Source organism: Aulonocara sp. 'chitande type north' Nkhata Bay, linkage group LG14 (genome assembly GCF_057382095.1).
Source record: "Aulonocara sp. 'chitande type north' Nkhata Bay isolate Kocher_YH1m ecotype deep benthic linkage group LG14, A_spYH_male_GT1.1, whole genome shotgun sequence".
Lineage (NCBI taxonomy): Eukaryota > Metazoa > Chordata > Actinopteri > Cichliformes > Cichlidae > Aulonocara > Aulonocara sp. 'chitande type north' Nkhata Bay.
Window position 1 is genome coordinate 15,892,964 of NC_141357.1, and position 23,166 is coordinate 15,916,129.

Below are 23,166 nucleotides of genomic sequence, written 5' to 3' on the forward strand. Positions count from 1 at the left end.
AATGAATCTGTTGAAAAAATAAAACACATTCTCCTTTGTGCCACTGTACGTTCTTTATTATTACAGGAAGCGATTCAAGCGTGTTGCAAATGACTGTATTTGTTTTCAGCGGCATTTGCATTTGCAGGGATTTAGCCGGCATCCCATTCTCTCTCTCCGTTTCTTTGCACTAGCACTCATATTCAGCTAATCAAGGTTGCCAGCAGAGATAAATCAAATCTAAAGCTTAGAGGTCTTGACAGAACGTATTGGCCTTCGGTGTAATGAAAAAGCATTTCTCATTCGACAAAACATAAGCTGCTGATTTCATGCTTCCGTGTTCCTTTCAAGGCCTTTGCAATTGTGAGAGGTGACAAATGGTGCATAAATACTTTAGAAAAGCCTTACTTTTGATTGGGGCAGATTTTATGTCATATATAATAACATTATTTTATATGATCACGGCTTCATATGGTGAATGATTGAATCAAGACCATTTTATTTACTGTATATATGGTTTCTGAAATGTGGAAAACAACACATGAGTTTCAGCAGGACAATTAAACTGCCAGACACTCTGCAAAGTGTTTGGCAGATTCATACACCTCTGCATTCTCCTCCCCTCCGTCTTTTATTGTTATAGAATGCAAATGTTATATCACCCATGTAGTACTAAAGAATCTCACCATTGGTATTTTTCTCTTTACAGCCCCAGTCAGCACTTGCACTGCACTTTACTGCCGTTTCCTTTTCATGACTGTGTTCACAGCATCACTTTAAACCTTGTATAAAATCAAGCATCCACCAGCTTTTGCAGACTGATATCCTGGTTAAACTTTGACTCTAATGCCTTTTAAGTTGCTTAAAATCTGTCTGAGCATCCGAGCAGCTGTTTCAAAGGGTCCATTTGATTTCTCCATAGCAACGCTGCCAGATGAAGTTTCTTTTTAATGCTCATTACTCTGTATAAAAATGTTTACTGTGGGTTATCCGGCATGCTGGTTCAAATTACTATGACTGTAAATTCAAGGATTCAGTGATCGGCCAAAAATCTTTTCATATGCAATAATACAGTTTATTGAAAAAAAATTTAAAATATACAATGTGTTGTTGAGATATCATGGTTTCATTAAAATTAAATGAGAAAAGTCATCACAGCGTACATTCGCTGGCCACTTCATTAGGTTTACGTGTCTAACTGCTTATTAATGCAAATATATAATTAGCCAATCACATGGCAGCACTTTATTTAGGCATGTTGACATGGTTGACAGCCCCCTGAACTTCAAACCGAGCATCAGATTGGGTATGAAAGGTGATTTAAGTGACTCTGAACCGGACGGGTTGCTCTGAGTATTTCAGAAACGGCTGCTACTGGGATTTACTCACACAACCACCTTTAGGGCTTAGTTTGAATGGTCTGAAAAAGAAAATATTCAGTGAGCAACAATAAGTCAAATAACCACTGGTTACAAATAAGGTATGCAGAAGAGAATCTCAGAATACACAATATGTCAAACCTTGAAGCAGACGGGCTACAGCAGCAGAAACCCACACCAGGTGCCACTTGTGGGGAATATTTTCTTGGCTCATTCTGGGCCCCTTGGTAAACACCACAGCCTACGTGAGTATTGTTACGGACCATGTCAAACCCTTTATGACCACAGTGTACCCATCTTTTTCTTCCAGCAGGATGACACATCGTTCTCACTCTAGGAGTAACTAATGAAGTGTCCAGAGAGTGATTTTTCTTTTTTGCTAAATGATTGTGTTAGATACTTGTAGTTCAAAAACATATATCCTTAGCTTGTGGCTTTATAAAAAATGTGAATACTTATACAAAAGTCATGCAAACAAAACATAACATTAATATTCAAACAGTGGTGATTCTCCGGACATTCTTGCAGTCATCCTCTGGGGGACACATGTTGGCCTGGCTCTCACTTTGTGTAGAAAAGCTGCTGGAGGACACGACATCAGGGACCTGATGAAACCGTCAAAGTTTAGGTTTTACTGAACAAAACTACAACATTTTTGAGCAGAGTAGAAGAACAACAGGTACCTGTGATGTGAAAACACCAAGAAGAAAACTACTGCCTTAAACTAATAGGAACCAGTCATTCATTAATGACCAACAGGAGAGATATAAACAGCAAGACAACTTGCAAGTCTTCTGAGGTGCAATTACAGTATTGACAAGACCAAGCTGGAGGATACATTTGAAGGGTCTGGTCTATACATCTGTAGATCATCATTTATGATACATTATGACAATGAGGGTGATGACAGATGTCCTGTTAACTAAAAATAGTGTCATTATTACTGGTTAATGCAGTAATCTGTTGAGATTAATCTGCATGATGGGAGGCCAGCAGAGGTGCAAGAGTGCATTTCCCTTATGCTCTTTGTAACAGGGAAGGATGTGACATGACGTCCAGCTGCAGAATGACTGGCCGAATTATTCAGCTCCAGTTCATCTCTGTTTCTCTGACTCCTATCCCTCCCACCTTCTCTGTTTCTATCTTACCTTGCGAAAGCTGACAAAGTCCATCTGTCTACGAGTTTCCCAGAATAGCTCACTGTTAACTGCATCTGCAGAGTGAAAAACAGCTTTTTAGCTTCATCTAACCTAACAGCTCCTTCAAGCGGCAACAGCATACTTCGGACCTGAAGGAGACCTCAGTAGGAGAGAGCAGGATTTAGGAGGTTTAATGGCTCAGAGGTTTGGAATGGGTAGCACACAATCGTGGTGTTTTACACCCAGATATGACAAATTATGGTTGCCTGAAGATGCACTGGAGCCACCTACTGTAGTTATGAATTATTAAGGGGTTAAAACCTAATTGACATTTTAAGAAACACGCGTTAAGCTATTTTCAAATACCTTACATACCCAAAGACTTATTTGTAATTTATGTGTATTTATGTAAAGTCATGGTAAAAAAAAAAAAAGTACTTATATTCTAAAGCTTTATTCCTGCCTAGCAAATGTAGAAGGCAGGACAAGTAGAAGATCACAGAGAAGATTCATGGATGCAGTGAAGGAGGACATGTAGAGGGTTAGTGTGACAGAAGAGCATAGTAGGGATGGGAGCGAGGGAGACGATCTTCTAAAGGAAGCAACTGAAAAAAATATATACAGAACAAGCATAATGCCATGAAACACAGCATATCAGCACAAACACCTGATTCCAACTGTTGAGCATAGTGGTGGAGGGTGGGTAAATTGGCTTTTTGCAGCAACAGGAGCTGGGCATCCTCTGGTCATCGAGTCAACCATGAAAGTATTCTAGACTCATATGTGAGGCCATCTGTCCGACATCTAAAGCTTGGCCATTATTGACTCATCAATAGGACAGTGATTACAACTGTTGCAGTCAAAGTCCAAATCTCAGTGATTGAAATGTCACGGTGGGACACAAACCTCAATGAACAGAAGTGTTAGGTTTTGTATTGTTGATTGTCATTTATGCTTAGAAATATTTAACCATATATGCTTAGAGGTGTATAATCAATTGTGTAGTGATAGGACTGTGATCTTTAACAGGCTGCAAAGGCTTGGTGTGTATTCCACACTAGAATGCACACCCACATCCTGGGAGCACGAGAGAGGTCGTACCTTCTCTTATTGTTTTATGGTAGGATTAACGTAGCTACGTCTGTTCTAGTCTAAGTGCTTTTTGTTTAGATGAACTGTTGGATTTTCCAGACCAGCAGGTTAAGGAAGTCGTTTATGGGGTCACACTCTGACCCCACACACACACACACACACACACACACACACACACACACACACACACACACACACACAGAGTATTCTTTGTTCACATGTATACCTATGTAAGATGCTATATGTTAATGACCCTATGCATATTCATGTAACCACAATAAAAGGAGTGCTATGGGGAGCCTGGCTGAGAGTCTGATGGAGGTCAGGTGGTGGGACGACGCTTGGCTCCAGCCAGATCTCCCTCATGCATGAGTAAACATGAAGAACCTTGCCTACTTGTGTCTTGCTTTGCAGTGTAATTATATTGTCTTCAACGTTCCAGCGGATGGGTTCAAGCTACGAACCTATCAGGAAGCACTGTTGTACAGAAGAGTGGGACAAAATTCTTCCACAGCGTGAAACACTGATAAGGTCACAGAGGAAAAGATAAGTTTTTGTTTTTGCTGCTAAACTTGTTTATACAAGCTAGGAGTTCATGGTTTATTCATTAACTGCAAAGCGCCCGGGTCCTGCAGCTGCAAAACAAACCCAAATCATCACCACTCCACCATCATGCTCAACAGTTAGTTTGAGGTGTTTGTGCTGATATCTTTAGCAAATAATGGGGTCTACTTAGTATTTCATGCACTGCTATTGTTTTATTGTTAAATAAATAATGACATCATGTAAATGTCATGTTTTATAGGTCATCTGAGGTTGCTTTGACCTAATTTTAAGACCAGAGCCAGATCCTTTTTTTCCCCGGGGAGCAAAACCTTTGATTTTTTTGTTTGTTTGTTTTAACGGTCTATTGTAAAAAGCCAGTGTGATTGATTTATCTTGTTTTTCTTCCTCTTCCACCACAAATCATGTGTAACTTACATTACACATGATCATTTTGCAAACCATGCAGCTGTGCTTTTGAATTCTGCATGAATATCTTTTTCTACTGGCTTACTCCCCACATGGCTCACAAATTCTAATGTTACCTACATTTTGTAATTCTGTACAGCAAACATGAAAAGCTACATTGTTATTGTGGAAAAAGCCAAAGCAGCCAAATCACTCTGCAATAAAACTGCACTGCTAAGTGATCATAATCTGACTTTGACAGAAGAAATTAAAAACTTTATCATATTATAGATTTATTTTGAATTAGTCACGCACGTTTCAAAACGTCTATTATGTGAAAATGAAACCTGCTCAGGCGCCAGTGCTGTAATTTACCGGGAAAGGTCAATGCAGAAATTGATCACTGAACACAGCACATTACGCTGAAACATCTCCGGAAGGCAACACAAACACTGAAGTCGTTTAGATCAGTGCGACTGTAAACATATCCAAATGGTAACGACCTGCTGGTCACTCTCACCTGTGGGGCTCTCACTAGAGTATCCCAGGTTAACTTTCCCTTCCGGCGCATCAGCATCGACGCTTCTACTAAACACCGATTGGTCAAACCTGCAATAGAAATGATAACGATTAGCGGAGGTATGGCAGAGTCACATCATCAGAGGCTGTTGTGAAAAGACAATTTTCTTCTCCCAGCTAAGCTGCAGTATATTACAGGCCTCTGTGCTGTTTTCATTATAAAGTACTTGGACATCATTCTTCACTTTATTTTACTATCAGACTGAAGTACTCAACTCTGAATGTGTATTTCAGCTATATGGAAAACAAATGTTGAATAAGTTAGCTTCCTAAAAGAGCTAATGACAGTCCGAATCATGTTAAATTACTACCAAAATAATTACTTTTTAAAGGTGGAATTTCAAATTTGTGCCTTCAATTTTCTTTTATAATGATAATCAATGAAAACCTCTTCATTCCCAGAAATAAGCTGCATGAATTCTTAACAGCTAATGTAAAATAGCATTCGTATTCTATTTTTATCTTATTGTATATTTTTATTCTATTTTATTCTACTGTATATAGTATATTATTTTATTCTATTCTGTACAGCTGTGTACTGTATTTATTCTTATTGTATTCTAATTTTTGCGTCATAACTTTTGCACTGTCCACTTCCTGCTGTGACAAAACAAATTTCCCACGTGTGGGACTAATAAAGGTTATCTTATCTTATCTTATCTTATCTTAAAATATAAATGGAGCTCAGTGCACCCAGGACTGTGCTGTAGGTCTCTGATTACAGAAGCTGCTTCCTCCACAAAAAAGTCCCACAGTAGATCTAAGGGTTAGAAATCTCTGTATATAACAAAAGAGCTCTTAAATCTCACCTTAGTACCTCCTGCGGGCTTGTTTCTGAAAAGCAAAAAAGAGAGAGAGAGAGAGAGAGAGAGAGAGAGAGAGAGGCATCGAGTTTACTGTAATGAGCTATCAGCTGCTAACTTTATTATTCTCACTGCATTGACCACAGAAACATTATGCTTGCTCATTGCATCTACATCAATATGAAAGCTGTAAATGTCCTGCTGTTTATTAGTTTGGGTTCTGCACTAATATCACAGCCTCCAGCCAGTCTACAATTTAGCACTGAAAGCTGGAGCTAATGAGTTTTGTAACATGGCTTCATGGTTTCCTTTGCCAAAGGTCCTCCTGGCCATGGCGAGAACAACACCAGCGTAACAATGGTACAGATGGCACTTGCCTCGGGAGAGATATAAATGCTTCACTTTCCCTTTATAGGCAGAGAACCAGTCTTTGTCATTATATTTTAAATCCCTGCTGTCACGCTGGCCAACGTCTTTGAGAGCTAGATCCCTTACATTTCTCCCCCATAATTCCAAAGCATACATTAGTCCCTACTGAGGTGGATTACTCAGAGAAGAGCTCAGCAACTCGAAAGCATGCCACATCCCGTAACATTAGAAGCACCCTTATGAATTAACTCAAGGATGTTTCAAAGAATGGAGCAAGGACAATGACGGAGGAGGTATCAGACGTTTCAGGTACTGAATCAACTGCCAAAAGAGAAAGGTCACACCTGCTTTATAATAATCCCCTGGCTCCAAACCATGGCCACGATTTGCAGTGGTCCAGAATCAGTCACAGGGATTACACTGACTTAAAATGTGTGACTCAGGGCCACTTTTTTCTTATCGCACACAAACAGACCTCTTCTGCCTCCTAGAGTGAGCTTCCCCTCGGAGATGGCCTTTGTTATCTGTAGTCTTTAATTACTGTATGCTTGGTGAGTTTTTTCCTTAAGAGTTGTGTGATTAGATTGATAAACCTTTCTTGTTTGTACAGTAAATATGAAACAAAGAGCACAGTCAGTCAGAATAGCTTAACACATAAAAAGGTGTCTCTATTCAAAAGTAGAAAATCCACCTAAAAAGCACATTTTATCCAGTTTGCCTACAATAACCTGAGAATCAAACATAGAAGATGTAACATTTAATGAATTCTTTGAATTGTTCTTTTTCCAAGATAGAGTGATTGTACAAAATAAATATTTAATGACATTAAATAACACGATTTTCTATAATCCACACAGAGCCAAAGTATACATACAGGCTCAAATATATAAATACATTCCCTTTTAATAAGTGGTGCTGAAGGTTTTGCAATGTCTTTAAGCTTGACAAGACCTCTTGTCAGTAATCAATTTGAGCACATCTGGTAGTTTCTTTTAATAGCATGCAGCAGACTGACCAATGCTCGATGCTTTTGGGAAGATCTCTGAGATCCATTGTTGAACACTGAAGACTCCAAGATCATCAGTTTAAACAACTCGAGGTAAAGATTTTTAAGCTGTGTCACCATGTTGGTGAAGTCTGGAAGTAGACCCAAGCTGTCACCCTCAGATGAGAGGAAATGTGTTAGGATGTTCAGGAACAACCACAAGGCTTAAGCCTGTCATGAACTGGAAACTGCTGGAAAACCAGTAACACTGTCCACAGCGAAGCAAGTTTAACATCACCATGGACTGAGAGGGTGCTGGCCAAGAAAGAAGCCCAAAATCAGCACCTTCAAACCTGCCTGAAATTTGCACCTTTCCACATGAATAAGACAAGTTTTATGATCAGACAAGGCAAAGACTGAGTTATTTGGCTACAATAACAAGAGGTAAGTTTGGAGCAGTAAAGGTGAGGCTTTCAAACCTAAGAATACTGTACCAAGTGTCAAGCATGGTGGTAGCATCATGTTCGAGGGCTGTTTTGCTGCCAGTGGTACTGGTACATTGCACAGTGAATGGAATAATGAAAGAGCAGGACTTACTTAGCTTCACTTTGAATTAACAGCTAAACAGGTGAAACTTTAACACAGTTTTGTGTTATGCAGGAAAATGATGCCAAACGCATCAGAACTGGTTTTGGAATAGATGAAGCAGACTAACATTAAGCTTCTGGAATTAGCTTCCCAAAGTCCTGACATCAACCCCCTTGAAAATTTGTGTACAATGCTTAAAAGCTAGTTTGTTTTTTTTTGTTTGTTTTTTTTTGGGGGGGGGGTTGCCAAATTTAAATAAACTCCACCAATCCACCAGTTTTGCCAAGAGAAGAGTCAAATATTCAGCCTGAATTATGCCAAAAGCATGTTGATAGCTAAGGGATGTTAAATAAATATTAGTGGGGGTTTATGTACACTTGTAAAAATCGTGTTTTTAAAAGTCTTTATAGATGTATGCAGCACAGTCATTGTACTCTGGAAAAACAACAGTTCAAAGAAGTCATTAAAGGCCCCAAAGTACCATGACATTCATGCCCATAATGAGTGTACTGTATGTTAATTTCTGACCACAGCTGCAGACTTAGCCTTTAGGTTGGCTGTTTTCTGTGTTTCCAGGAATTCTCTAAGCAAATAAATATCCCAATGACATTTCGTGGCTGTGTGTTACTGTGCGAGTCCCTTTGTTTATGTGTGCAGACATGTACCTGAATAGTTGGCGATTCTGCTGATATAAATGTAAGAACGCTTCACTGTGTAAGGGATGTTCTTATAAGAAATACTACCTACCTACTACCTACACTAATCCAACTAAAATCACACTTAGTCTTCCCACTCTGCAGCCATGCACACACACTTCTATAACCTTTCCTGCTGCTGTTTCCTTTCTGCTGAGAACAAATGTTCTGCTTTTGTCAGAAAGAATACTGTGTACCCTTGTTGAAGGCCACCATGGGGCAGTGCCGAGTCACAGCATGCATCCACCCGTCTTCTTCATTATACTTTACTCACAGTTTCTGTGCTGGAAAAGTGTGATGTATGTTCACGGACAGCAGTTTAAGGTAAAGTGCCTACTTGCTTGTCTCCTTTGTCTGTAGCAGAGGACAGTGCAGATGCAGAGCAGGAGGAGCACCAGAAAACCAGAGAGGGAGGCAGTTATCGCCAGCGGGACTGTGCAGTAGCCTCCTTCCTCCAACACCTCGGCGACTGAGGAGAGAAGGTCACATTGTTTAGTAAAGAAAACGAAAGCAGTGTTTCTGTTTTGTCTGCTTTTTCACATTGCAGCTCATCTGCAGATTTGCAGACTTGGTGGATAGAAAACTGTTTAATTTCCTGGTTTAATTTGTAGTACAGTCATGAGGGTGTGTGCAGAGGGAAGCTGCTCTGAGTGAAGAAATTGTTGCAACAGCGAGAACAAATTGAAAATGCTAAGATTCTAAATGCGTTTGTATTTTTAAGATTTGGGCCTCGGAGAGAGGTTTGTAACATCAGCACCCTGTGATGCAGACTCATCCAGCACTGACTTGGCAGCCCTTTTTCTGTACCGCTCTCCACATCTAAAATATCGCTCAGTGATGATTCACATGCTTCCCAATAGAGAGAAGGGGACAGATATAAAAAAAAAACATGGAGAACAAAGTGAGGAACACAATGAGTGAAAGATTAAAAAAAGAAACAAAAAGACATGTAAAGAGAACGAAAGCAAGACAGAACAAAAAGAGGCTTGACAGACAACTCTCACTGTGCATGTGTGCATGTGTGCGTGTGTGTGTTTGTATCAGCGAATGAGTGACATGCAGAGAAAGAGCCGAACTGGCATCAAGTGAACAGGTAAAATTGTTTTGAATCTTTAAGTAATTTGTGAGTTTTTATTCAATTATTTAATGTGTTTTAGTGGCAAGATAAACTATACAGACTAAACACAGAGGCATTAATACATTCAAGCACACAAGCAATTAAACACTATGAATTGGCTCTAAAATGTTTGTGGTCACTTTATAATAGCTAAGTTGTAAAAGTGCAGTCACTGAACATTTTGACAATAAACTGTATTTGAATAAAACTGTTTCCTGTAGCCTAAATTATGGCTTTGTACCCGAATAGAACTAAAGATTTTTTGATAGGGTTAATAACATGTCTACTAACTATTTCATGTACAAATTATTGCTGAGAGTTACTCCAAGAACGTCCTTAGTGGCTCTTCATCAGAATGTTTATTTATTTGATTAAATGAAAAGCAGTCACTTTGTATTTTTAACACCTAAAATTCAATGTTATGCCATGATCCTGCCTAACATCCTGCCTAACAACATAAAAGTCTCCAAAAAGCTATGGAACATAATATAAATGCAAACTCTTATATTGCACTCTAAACACAGTAGATGTGAAATGGCAGGAAGAATCAGTGCTCTGTTGCAGTATGCAGAGTACAGATGGAAAATTATCATAGTACAAAAAAACACACTGCCTTTGCAGACTGATGATCAAACACAGAGATAGAGGTCACTGAAAAATGACAAATACTGAACGTTGCCGCTCATAGACATTCAGTGTCACCTAAAGGTAGTAACTGAGAAGTAAGATACCACAGCACTTACATGATTACATCCTACTACAAGTAAATGAAACTTTTAACTTACAAATACATTAATGCAGTTGACACAAATTATGCAGGTTAAGGCGTAAAAAGGTAAGTGAGGTTACCAGGCTGAAAATCTGTATTTTCTGTTTGTGCACACAGTCCAGTAAAGACTCTCTTAGATGTGTTTTTTCAGGCTTGCTACTTCTTCTTTTGTCCTTCACCTCCAGAGATGCTCGTGTGGGAAATTCCCACCCAGTAGATCAGCAGTTTCTGAAATACTCAGATCAAACCATTTTGCACCCGCAGCCATGCCACGTTCAAAGTCACTTCAATCACCTTTTCTTTTCTGATGCTAAGTTTGACCCTTCTAGAATTATACATTCTTAAATCAGCATCAGACTATCCGGTCTTTAAGCAATGACGTGATGAATCCTGCTTTCGGGCCCAAACTACTCTGCGTTTTTCTTATGAAAAGTTTTTCCAGCAATAAAAGCTGCCGCTTTAAGTTTCGTTCCGCGTACGAGTCATGTGTGTTTGGGTCCTACAACCTGCCTGCCACAGCACACCATGACAGAAGTCAAATTTTAAAACCTCATTAATATTTTTGCATAAGTCTCCATCTATGATTAAAGATTTGTTTCTGTCAAATGTTTGTAAGGGCCCCTCACGGTTCTCCAAATACTTCCACAAGTCCAGTAAGTGTTCTTAACATAACATATTGATGTTATTATTTTTAAGAGAATTTGAACTTATTCTAACTGTTAACATATCAACAACAGTGACTGAAACCGGTATATAAAACTAGAGAATGCGTTTCCTGTAGAAAATGCAGTGTGAATGGTTTGAGTTGAATTTTTATAATTGCTGAAAACAAAAAAAACTTGTTTAATGGGCTGAAATACGCCAAATCATTCACCTGACAGCCAAAGTGCAGAACTGAAATTCACACAGAAGAATCTGGAAACTAGCTGAAAGGCTTGAAAATGTACATAAGAGAAACATGTCTAATAGCAAAAGAAAATTTAGAGCTAGAACACATGAATGGATATTGAAAGCTCATATTCTTTACATCACTGGAAGAGTGGAATTAATATTTTAAATGTCTAAACTCAACAATCTCAGATGAAAAAAAAAACAGAATATTTTCAGAATATGTGGTGGGTGGGTGGGTGTGTGTGTGTGTGTGTGTGTGTGTGTGTGTGTGTGTGTGTGTGTGTGTGTGTGTGTGTGTGTGTTATTTAATGTAACTCACCCACTTTTAGACTGATTGTGCTCTTCAGTGGTTGGGGGAGGGCAGAAACAGAGGCCAGACAGTCCACGTGAGAACTTTTTGCTGCCAGCACACTGAGCTTGCTGGTCAAGGTGAAGAGGCTCTCCTTCGACTCTCCACTGCTGATGTTGTATTCACTTGGACTCACCTCCGCACCGTTCCCCCAAGACAGAGAGGACCATTATTATTTATAGTTTAACATGCTTATTAATTTTAATGTTTACAGTCTTGTTTGTTCAGTAAGCACCCTGAATATAACCTGTTTTAAGGGACATTTCACCAGTGAATGTGTGCTGTACAGACAGATTTGTGCCCACTTCAGAAGAAATTGGAGAAACTGAGCAGTTGGAAGGTGACCAGTGTGTCTGAGATTTGTCATCAGAGGAGGCAACTGCACTGTCTCATTCCCTCCCTCAATGGAGGGAGTGTGTAATTAGTTTAGTTTGTCTGTCTTTTTGGATTTATGTTTTTTCAGATGTTGGGTTTCAGATTCAGATCGGGACATGGAAACCTATATTGGCTAAGCATTTGACCTTGGCCTTGCTGAGTGCTCATGTATAGAAAATAAAGATATAGATTTCGAGGCCACATTTTACTACACCAAGTGTGTAAAATGCTATTGCATGCTCACATTTTACATTTCCCACATTGTTATTCATTTATTATCCCACAACACTTCATTCCAGGCCATTTTCTTTTCCAGATATACTGCTGTTATACTCATTGCCAAAGCCTCTGGCCTCTTACAGTGACATGTTGTGTAGAAAAGGACCTAAATGTGAACTTCAAAGGCAGAACTTGACAAAAAATAAAAACAACCTTTATTCAGCTGGAGTATAAGTCCATAAAACTCTAAAACAGAAAAGAAACTGCTAAATCCAAAGAAGCACAACAAGGCTAGGAGTAAAGGTGGTCAGAAAAAGGGAGACAGAGACTATAAATACACAGAGGGGTGAATGGGGCAGAGTGAGACACAGCTGAAACTAAATCAGACAACAAGACATGGGGACGTCAGCACCAGAGACAAACAACTATCAAAATGACAGAATATAAACAACTTGACAACAGCATACAGGAAACACAGGGGTAAATAAATTGAAAATTCAAGAAGTCCTCCTCATTGTTCCCACATTTCTGTTCATTCAGAGCATGCGCGTCTTTCCACTGGAAAGTCAGAGGATCCGTAAGCTGGAATTCAGATCTCAGTCAGTAAGTTTGGTTTGCAAGAATCATCAGTTGAAGAACTAGAAAATGACAAATAACCTGGTAGGCCAAGGAGCGTGATTCCTTTTATAGACTAGAAAATGTAATCACATAGTGTCTGATCAGTCGAACACAGGGATGGCTGTGTTGTGGCTTGGCATTTATTGATTTATTCACTGCAGACAAAAGCAACAGGATGAGGGCAGATGTATCTCGCAGCATTTGTGTTGTCGGGTTCAGCCAAATGCATCAGAACTCACTGCACAACATTTCATCAGTCAGCACTTCCTAAAGACACGCTGTAGAGCTCTTTAAGGTGAAAGAGGGGAATATCCCTGATTGAGTCCATTATCTGGTCTCATGCACAAGGTATGCAGATATTTATGGGTCAAACATTTCAGGAAGTCACTGAGTGCAAAGGATTTTACAGAAGAAATCTAATCTGATGAGTTTCTTTGATTTAATTTGCCCCTTTTGAAATTCTACATTTGAGGCACTATGTGTTTGTGATGTTAACTACATAAACCTACCTGAATTTAAGTCTTTATATTTTAGAGACAGCCAAAACAGACTTTTTGGGGGAAAATGGCAATATTTTTTATTTCCTTTGTTCCTTCTGATTGCCTGGAGTTCTGGTTACGGTCATCACCAATGATAACGTAGACCTCAGAGGGTTAATGTAGTAGCTACGATTTTATTACTCAAGAAATAGAATAAAGTACTTAACAGTCCCTTTATAGTACCAGATATACTGGCTGCACTGCCTGAGGGCATAGCAGGATATACTACAGGCTGAATAGTAAGAAAAACAAGTTTTAGTTCCGGTGTTTGTTAAAGATAGTGATGATCTTGTCTGATTGATTTTATGTATTTACCTTGTTATTATTCACCTCCCATTTCAGAACAGGCTCAGGGTACCATCCTGCTGCTTCACATTCAAACAGGACTGAATCTCGCTGAAAAGCCAACCTGTTATTCCCAAGGATTTTCACACTGCCCTTTTCTGAAATAAGAAAACAGTCAGTCATAAACCTGAATGATGTACTCTTTGCCTTATTTCTGTTTCACATACGTTTAGTAGATGTCCTTATGTATAAATGTAAGTGAGTGGGTAGGAATCTTTCAGCGCCATCATCAGTCTCCTCTGAAATCCTTCTGTTTGGATGCACGCGTCTCTGCTATCACCTCTTCAGCTGGGCTGTTCACTTACAAAAGATGGATTTCATTCGTCCCAGGTGATTGATCACATGTCTCCAATTCTCAATTGCCTGACGAATGCTTCTCCTTTTCTTTCCCCTTCATCTCCTTCCCTGCCAGCCAAATAAGCCACTTAAAGCCCCGGGAGATACAGTATCTCATATGTGAAGTCTGTTGTCAGGCAGAATGAAAGGTGGTGGAGGCAACACACAATTGCTACAGACAGAAAGATAATTGCAGGAACTTGGGTGCTTTGTCTGAGCGAATGGCATGTCTGTGTTGATTCAGGTTCAAATCCTCACATATTTTATACACATTATTGGCTGTCCCCTTCCTCTAGGAGCATTTATTTGATGCCTGATTTGGTGGCATGAGCACCATACGCACTCCTGTTCTTTGAACCACCCGTTCTGATGGTGGAGTTCCGGTTTTACACAATCTCAGCACCGCCAACTAAAGGTTAGCAGGCAACCAGCAGCCTCATTTGTACTGATTGATGAGCAGCTTCTGGCGATCGTGGCTGATTGATACAACCGAACAGAAAAAGAAAGGCATCGGCACACAAAGCCCCGCCCTACGTGATCCCTGAAATAAGGTTTCATATGGTTTGTTAATCACTGTAGGGAGACTGGTAGTGTGAAGCAGGGGGCTCTCGGCTAAATGTAATTTTAGTGATTTTTCAGCAGGGATCCTCGGGAGACTAAATTGCTGTTCTAAAGGAAGCTTTTTATCATTTGTATGTGTCTACGCGCAGATTTGAAGTGTGCCTGTGCAATTTGTCTTAAATGAATAGTACACACTCTATGCGTGTTTATAAGCTTACTCCAATGAGAATATCTGCTACGCCTCTACAGACCAATTACCACAAGCATTTTCTATCTTCTCTGATTTATCATGTCTCCTTTTCTACAGCCTCGCCTTCACTTCAGTCCCCATTCGTAGTCAACAGCGCATGCAACCACACTAAGTTGCTTGAGTGAAGGGTTTGCGTAGATGCGCTGCATTTGTGATTTACCAAGCATAAGAACTAAGCACAGAAAGAGCAGGGAGAGGGTGTAGTTATATTTGCATCATCTTCATTTGGGACAATTTGAGAGTGGAAGATAAGGGGGGGGGGGGGGGAACAGAGTCAAGCAGCTTCGCTGTAAGTCTGCGTCTCTCTTCCAGCCGTACTTTTGAGACCACAGCACACAAATCACATGCAGAGTTGCTGACTGTTAACTGGGCGTGCCAGGGTGCACAATTAATTCAAAGGTTATGTCAGGCCCTAGTGATCCTCTGCATCCAGACTGGAGGGCCTGATTCACCACACACTGCTGTTAATGGCTGCATATGTCAGTGGGGATTTGTGGCACTGGCAGCAATGGGGGCTCTCTCCATGATATATTGGAGGCATTGGGTCATTGGTTTCGTTTCCTGTCGCATTGTGCAGAGATGTTGGGGGGGGTTAGTTCTTTTTTTTAGCTGTGCTCTCAGTTCAAGTGCACGCACTTTAGACGCAAATAAACTGAAGCACGTATTGAAGAATTCCCTGAGTTGCCATTTTGTTTGATGCAAGCTACTTCCATGTGAGCTAAAATTGTGACATCAGCAGCTCAGAGGGACCACTGAAACCTCAAATCAAACATGACCATCACAACAGTCGCCAATTTGAACTCTGGTTGTAGACTTAGCAACATCCAAATTTCTGGTAACACATCAAGCTAACAAATACTTCAAAACGCTTGAATTTTGGATAAAAAGATCCATCCTATCACTGGGCAAAAGGCAGGGTACAAACTGGACATGTCAGACACACTCATTATCCTATCACACTCCAACAACCAGAAGACATCTGTCCAACTGTTAGCTGCCTGGGGAACTGGGTCGCCGTGCATATATGGCCATTCCATCAAAGTGAATGTAAAGATTTCAAATAAAATGTGAAGCTACAATTTGTTGCCTTTTAAATAATACATAACTTTATTCATAAAGTACCAAATGACATTATCAGTATCCTCGATGTGCTTTCTATTGTAGGGTAAAGACCCTACAATAATACAGAGGACCCACCAACAATCAGAAGACCCCCCCATGAGCCATGACTTGGTGACAGTGGGAATGAAAAACGGCTTTTAAACAGGAAAAAAAACCTCAAGCGAAACCAGAGATTAACAATAACTTTAAAATACCAGCATTATTACAGAAGAACCTTCTGTTTTAAACACCAGGATGCGACTCTAGCAACTGTTAAAGTTAATACTCACTGGGTAGTATTTGTAGCTCTCATGTGCTCTGGTTCTCGAAAACTGACATTTGGGTTGTGTCACTGAAATAGTTTGCACTATTTGTGGCCTTACAATACATATTTGTTTAAATCTGGGGTGAGAACAAATATAGTATCCTCTGCAATCTTCCATTCATCTAAAAGGGGGGGAAAAAGCCCCTTCTGCAACCAGCCTTATAGCCCATTTGTGTAGACGTTAAAATGTTTGTGATTGGTCTGGCTAAAAATTACAGTAACTTGCTAGATGTATTTTTCCCAAGGTAAATGGTAAAAGGAAAATCCCACTTGAAAACATTTTGGATGATACTGCAGTACTTTTTTCGAATAAAATGACAACTCCATCAGGACTACCTTGATGCATGCTTAACCATCCAGGTAAGGAAATACCACGCAGTTGATTCTGTTCTGGACGTTGCGTTTTCAGCGGGAGAAATGTTTCATCACTCATCCAGTCTCAGTATCACTGAGTGATGAACTGTTTCTCCCAATGAAAACGCAACATCCAGAAGAACAGAATCGGCTTTCTGGGGTATCAGAACTACTGTTAAAATCACAAGCTTTACACCGTCTCTGTCATCACCACACCCAGGCCTCCTAAGCCTTTTGCCTCCTTACCATGGGAACAAAAAGAAGCCTGCAAGTTAAAAAGTCTCAGCTTTTCTTAATTAACTGACTCCCATTCAGTGTAAAGAGACATTTAATCACTCGGATGTATATTTATTGTGCTTCACTAGATCCCTGCATTGCAACAGTTAAAGACAATGCAGGGAATGGAAATGAAAAGATAGTAAGTGCATTAGTGATGTAAGTTAATGTCACCCTAATTGATTTGATCCTTTCAGCAGCTTGATAGTACTGTGATTGATTTTGATCTTTAATTTATAGTTATTTCGCTAGAAAATAATCATCCATCCATCCATTAAATTTATCTAATCATCATTCCCAGAAATAAAACTGCTTTCTGTGCACACCACATAAGATGTTTTGTGATCCATTCGATCTATCTTTGCTATAGTTTTTTGATCTACAAAAATGACCGATGCTTGTCTTGTCCTAAATCTAAAGTTCTCAGCAAACATGCCTCGCTCTGGCATGGTATACATCCATGCTGTGGATGTATGCTATGCCATACAGTATACAGTAAATGAGGGATGAAGAGGAAATGAGATTGGTTGTAGCTGCAGCCTGTAAATCCTGTGCTGCTGCTGCCTGTTCTGACTGGCATGGAGTGTCCAAGCGTTTCCATCTTGTATTTATGTCTGGGGGCCAATCAGTTCATATCCCCGACACCGCCCACGCTGCCATTAACACAGAGTAATGCAGAGACCATCGAACATGCCTGAGCAACTTCACTCCACCACGTTGGCCCTAATGATTCCCCACCCTTGCTATTGATCTCTTGGGCGCTTGTTCAGCTGCTTTTACGGTAAAGTGAAAACGTGCAATCTTCAGTCTCCCATTTCAAAGCAAACTAAACCAAAAAAAGAGTCTTAATTAAGGCGCGATAGTTGGAAGGCAAAATTCTTTTGCTGTTGTGTTTGAGGCAAAGGTTTTTAAAAGCCTTCACCATCTGCTTTGTGTGTGTGTGTGTGTGTGTGTGTGAGTACTTGCAGACTCTAGTTCACAAGAAACTGAGTATCCTTGAGGGAAAATGGCTTCACAAAAGCCTTTGAAATTCTCTGCAATGGAAAAAAAAAACCTACCTTGCTACTATCTTGCTTCAGTGAATCTAGGTAACACATACACTAAGATGCATGCATGCACCCATAAATGCACCTACATAAACTCTCCCACAGACAAACGTACGCACGCACACACACGAATGTACAGACCTTGTACAAACAGCCTCGCTGTTTTCCTATCAACGCCCTGGAGATCACAGGTCACTTCTCCCTGGTCGTGTCTCTCTGTGTTATTCAGGACAAGCATCCATCCGTCGTTCTTTTTTTCAGCCATCAGACTCATATTCGTGTTGGGGGATTGCAGGACACCATGTTTATTAGAGATAGTGAGTGCTACCTCACCATTCAGCAGCCAAATCATAGCAGTCCACTGGCTGTTAGAAGGAGTGCAGGTAAATCTGGCCTTTTCCCCTCTCAGGACCGTCAGGTTTTCTGGGAATAGTTTTATTTGAGCTTCAACTGCAAAAAACCAGCATAAACAAAACATTGTCTGTAATTTATTTGTTTATTTTACATCAAGTTTGATCTAGAAATCTGTCTGAAATTATCTTTGAGATAAGTCAAACAAAACAATTCTCCAGAGCATCACTTCTTACCACTGCTGAAGTACTTTTAAAGAAATATTTGAACATTTTGGGAAACAAACTTACTGGCTGTCTTGCTGAGAGTTACATGAGAAAATCTATCGTACTCAAACAGCAAGCAGCCGTGTAGCATAGCTTAACATAAGGGCTAAATTCATGGGGGAGCAAGTAGCTTCACTCAGTCCAAGAGCAAGAAAAATTGTCTGCCAAAATATCTAAAGCATCACACACTGTGTATCATGTAATCCAAGAAATCGCTTTACTTTTTTTGCCTGATGCATATTGGCTGCTTCAAAACCAGAGTTCACATACAGCATGATCACCCACTGGTAGTTCATTATTTAAAATGGAGTCATGAATTAGTCAACTAAAAAATATATTTTTCTTTTTTCATTTCATATTCAGGGGATAAACACAAGTTCAAGATGAAGACATTAAAACATTAAAGAATAAACAAAATAACCAGAAATGTGTCCATTCAGGTTGTCTGAAGAACAAAATCAAGTGTGACTCAAAATTACACAATGATTTCAAAGAAATTGTTGTGGTTTTTTTTACACTCATGCTTTTCGATTTATTAACTGTAATGTCTTACCAGCAGCATCTCAAAGCATTTAGACATTCAGACATGGTCAAGATGACCCGTTGAAGTTCAAACTGAGCATCAAAATATGGAGGAAAGTTGCTTTAAGGGACCTTGAATGTGGGATTGTTGTTGGTGTTAGAAAAGCTGGTCTGGGTATTTCAGAAGCTAATTATCAGCTGGGACTTTCCCACACAAGTATCTCTAGGTTTACAAAGATTGGTCTGGAGAAGACAAAATGTTAGCTAAGAACAGAAAACTGAGGCTACAATTCATATCGGCATACAAAAACTGGACAATAAAAGATTGGCAAAAACTTTGCCTGCTCTGATTTATCCGCGATCTTGTTCTTTTGGTCGTTACCCAAAGCTCATGACCATACAGTAGGTAAGGGTAGGGACGTAGATCGACGGGTAAATCGAGAACTTGGCTTTTACGCTCAGCTCTCTCTTCAGCACAACGGACCGGTACTGTGTCTGCATCACTGCAGCCGCAGCACCAATCCGTCTGCCGATCGCCCGCTCCCTTCTCCCCTCACTCATGAACAAGATCCAGAGATACTAAAACTCTTCCACTTGGGGCAGGAACTCGTCTCGGACCTAGAGTTGAGGACGATGGCCCCAGACTTGGAGTTGCTGATTCTCATTCCCTCCCCTTCACACTCAGCTGTGAACTGCTGAAGTTCCACCACCTGATGAAGCCAACAGAACCACATCATCTGCAAAAAGCAGAGGAGATTCTGAGACTGCCCAAGTGGAAGCCTGCCGCTACTTGGCTACGCATAGAAATTCTGTCCATAAAAATCATGAACATTTCAGTGACACAGGGCAGCCAAGACGATTGGCCTACTTCTTCAGCCTGATGGCTCCCTTCACCCCACCATCTGATTGACAGGCAACAAACACCTTGCGATCACAGCTCAGCGCAGCATCTTCAGCAATTGAGGTGCTGAACATGGTGCATTTGGACTCAATGCTCTCACCTCCAGTGTCCCTCAGCTGGAGGTGAGAGCAAGCCAGGGGAATACTACAATACCCACCCCAGCCTCTCACCACGGGCAACTCCAGGAGACTAGTTGCAGAGCCCAAGCTGTGCATTAAGGTGAGCCCGACGATATCTACCTGGTACTTCTCAACCACACGCACTAACTCAGGCTCCTTCTCCACCAGAGAGCTGACGTTCGATGTCCCAATCATTAGTCTCAGTAGGCCTCAGTAGTCCTATCCCAGGCATGGTGAACTGTTCCCTAGATTTTTCACTCATAGGGGTCTTTTGAATCACTCTTTGTCTGGTCCCTCACCCATGAACCAATTTGCCATTGGAGACACTACCAGGGTGAAAAAGACCCCTGATAAAATAGCCCCTGGGATCCCTGGGACACACAAACCCCTCCACCATGATAAAGTACCGATTCAAGAAGATAAAATTGCTAAAAAATGCAACATGTAAAGAGAATGAGTGCGAGACAGTAAGAGACAACACAACTCCCTGATTTTGTTTGTCACTTTGGCAAATTCTTCTTATTAATAAGTTTAACAGTTCACATGTCGACATGTAAACAGTGGACAAAATAGAGATACACTGAGTTAGGAAGAAAGAGGGACACTGAAAAGATATGGTTAAAGGAAGAGGGGTTTTGGATGGTTTCTTTGTCAGTGTGATAGTTACAAAAGTCAGACATTACCCTCCAAAAATAATTGAGCTTTCACCTCAATTTAACACATCATTGGACCAGTGAGAAACGTTTGGGGCATTCACCAAAGAAGAGGGTCTCATGCTAATAGAGATGTAGCCAAAATCTTTCATTGTTTGTCAGGGAATGAGGTCCGGTCCATTGGGACTCACAATAAGAAAACACTGGAGTAACACATTTTAACAATAACTACATATAAAAACCAACAATGATGAGATAAGTGGGACAAAAATAGATGAACACATTCAAGATGAACAAATGTTAGGGCGCGTTTTTCATCTTTCTACAAAAAAATCACCCAGACACAGAAACAAGGATGCAAATAAAAACACAGTTGAATTCCAGAATGTTTTGTGGCTTTCCGAAGCCGAGAGGTAAAAGAAAATAGGAATTAATATTAATGGCGAACCTCGAAACGTGACGTTTATGGCACAGTGCCCGGGGTTATGTATAACTTGTTTGTGGTGAGATAACTGCACCTTCTACAGCCCGTGTGCCGAGTTGTGAATTATGCATCCATTTAGGAAATTAGGTCTGAGAAATATCTAGGCCAGCCTATAGAGCAGTTTCTTTTCATTGTTATGAGAGAATGTCAAACTAATGAGCATAATTTCTGCTTCCTCCTGTTGGGACCATGAACTAGTGACTCTGAAGTCCCCTGACCACTGGGTACATCTAATTGTTAACTAGACAGGCAGCCATTCTTAAGAAAATTAATTACAAAGTGAAGATAGATCATTAGGCCCTCTAATTATTGTCTGTGGTTTTAATCTGACGGATGCTGCTAACAAGCACAGCACACCAATGAATGAAGTTGTTAATTCGAGCACATTACTGGTCTCTGTGTCACATCCCCAGACAAACAAACTGTGCTTGTTTTCAGCTGAACTCTCACCTTCAGTCCTCCATGACAGTAGGAGCACTAACAGTGGGAAGGTGTCCATGACTGATCAGTCAGTCCAGTCAGTCCATTATTCAAAGCAGAACGATCCTGAAACAACAGTGATTCTGTTATTCCCTTAATGGATGCAATGGTCAATCATAATTGCATGTTTTTAACCATGACGGCTATCACGATAGTTCATTTTTGACCACAGAGGAATATCAAAACATTTATCATTTATTCATGGTTCCCAGCATATTAACCCTCATTATTATGATGATCATGCAACTTCTAAAGCTTTCTGTTGCCATCTGTTGGGAATATTTTAATGCCTCCTTGATAGATACGTACAAAATTTTGCAAATATATTCATTGTTTTAAGAGGTTGAACAACTTTGAGGCTCATTTGGCTTTTCCTCTCATGCCAGCAGCAGGACAAACACTTTCTTCACGCTTTAAAAATATCTCAGATTCTCTACTAGATAGCTTGGCAGAACAACTCCACGGTTCTTAGAGAAGGAAACCATGACAGCATTATTAGTAACATTAATACGAATTCTATTAACTCCTTTCAGCACCTTAGAAATGCCTGAACCTTCCACAGTTAAATATGGAGGTCAGAAATTAAATACATTCAATTTTCTGCCAGATTCCTCCTTATTGTTAAAGCTCTGATCTGCCTCCACTGTCTGTACTTTCTGTGTTAATTTTAGAACTCCAACACAAAAAATGATGAAAAGAAAATTGTGACAAAATGTCTGTTTGTTAGATTCAAACCCTGTGAATTTACACTTTTTTAAAAAAATGAACTCGGAATTTATTTAAATTGAAGGCATCAATGCAAACAGAGCCAACTCGAGTTACACAAACTGTAAATTAAGTCTGAATAAACCTGTGATAAAGCTCTGTGCTCTCTCTAACACAGGTGCAGCGATCGCTACACGCTCAGAATAAACACCATCTTACCCCTCAGGTACAGTGTGAGCTACTCGATCAACTGCACTTGCCTCCTAACCATTCCGTTCTCAAACGATCCAAAGCAGCATTTTCAAAAATCCAGCTGTGTAATATTTCACTCACCTTGATCTGGAGTTTCTGTGTATGAGAAGCAAACAATGTCATCGATGTTTTCTAATTCCACTTCATGCGTGGTGCTCAGCCATGTCACACCAAACTGTCCCGTTAAATATTACCAAATTCAGTGGGAACTTTGGCCCATGCTGCACACACACATGCGTAAATACACAGTGTGGGAGAGACTGCAAATATTGCCCATTGTAATTCCTCAGATCCCAGGGGCCTTACAGAGTCCCTCCCTTTTCAAATTATTGAATTTAAAGGATGATGTATTTTTATTGGAACACAGTAGATGTTTGATGGATGACAGAATACATCACTTTTT

The 23,166-nt window shown here is 40.2% G+C and overlaps 1 protein-coding gene across 3 annotated transcripts; it reads right to left on the minus strand.

Annotated features, from left to right (window-relative positions):
• Nucleotides 1-119: 119 nt before the first annotated feature.
• On the minus strand, nt 120-22,985 carry LOC147314326 (immunoglobulin superfamily member 5-like). Of its 3 annotated transcripts, none has more exons than XM_086261174.1 (10): nt 22,731-22,835; nt 21,777-21,872; nt 18,172-18,480; nt 13,752-13,879; nt 11,656-11,821; nt 8,897-9,028; nt 5,929-5,953; nt 5,061-5,149; nt 2,507-2,571; nt 120-1,963 (listed from the first exon to the last, which is right to left on the minus strand). In XM_086261174.1, the coding sequence occupies exons 2-10, from the start codon at nt 21,823-21,825 to the stop codon at nt 1,853-1,855; spliced, it is 1,074 nt and encodes a 357-aa protein (XP_086117300.1). In that variant the 5' UTR covers nt 21,826-21,872; nt 22,731-22,835; the 3' UTR covers nt 120-1,852. The 3 variants fall into 3 exon arrangements, with proteins under 3 accessions (XP_086117300.1, XP_086117299.1, XP_086117301.1); XM_086261173.1 differs by lacking the exon at nt 22,731-22,835 and adding an exon at nt 22,845-22,984 and having other exon boundaries at nt 121-1,963; XM_086261175.1 differs by lacking the exons at nt 2,507-2,571; nt 22,731-22,835 and adding an exon at nt 22,845-22,985 and having other exon boundaries at nt 1,834-1,963.
• Between the last annotated feature and the right edge of the window lie 181 nt (nt 22,986-23,166).

What these genes read in the sequence shown, in the direction of transcription:
- LOC147314326 (XM_086261174.1), bottom strand. Translation starts at nt 21,825, where the DNA reads ATGGACACCTTCCCACTGTTAGTGCTCCTACTGTCATGGAGGACTGAA. An exon ending in AGCGAGGCTGTTTGTACAAG is followed by an intron (nt 13,880 to 18,171) that starts GTCTGTACATTC and finishes TTCTTATTTCAG; the next exon opens with AAAAGGGCAGTGTGAAAATC. An exon ending in ACTTTGTCAGCTTTCGCAAG is followed by an intron (nt 1,964 to 2,506) that starts GTAAGATAGAAA and finishes CGGTTTCATCAG; the next exon opens with GTCCCTGATGTCGTGTCCTC.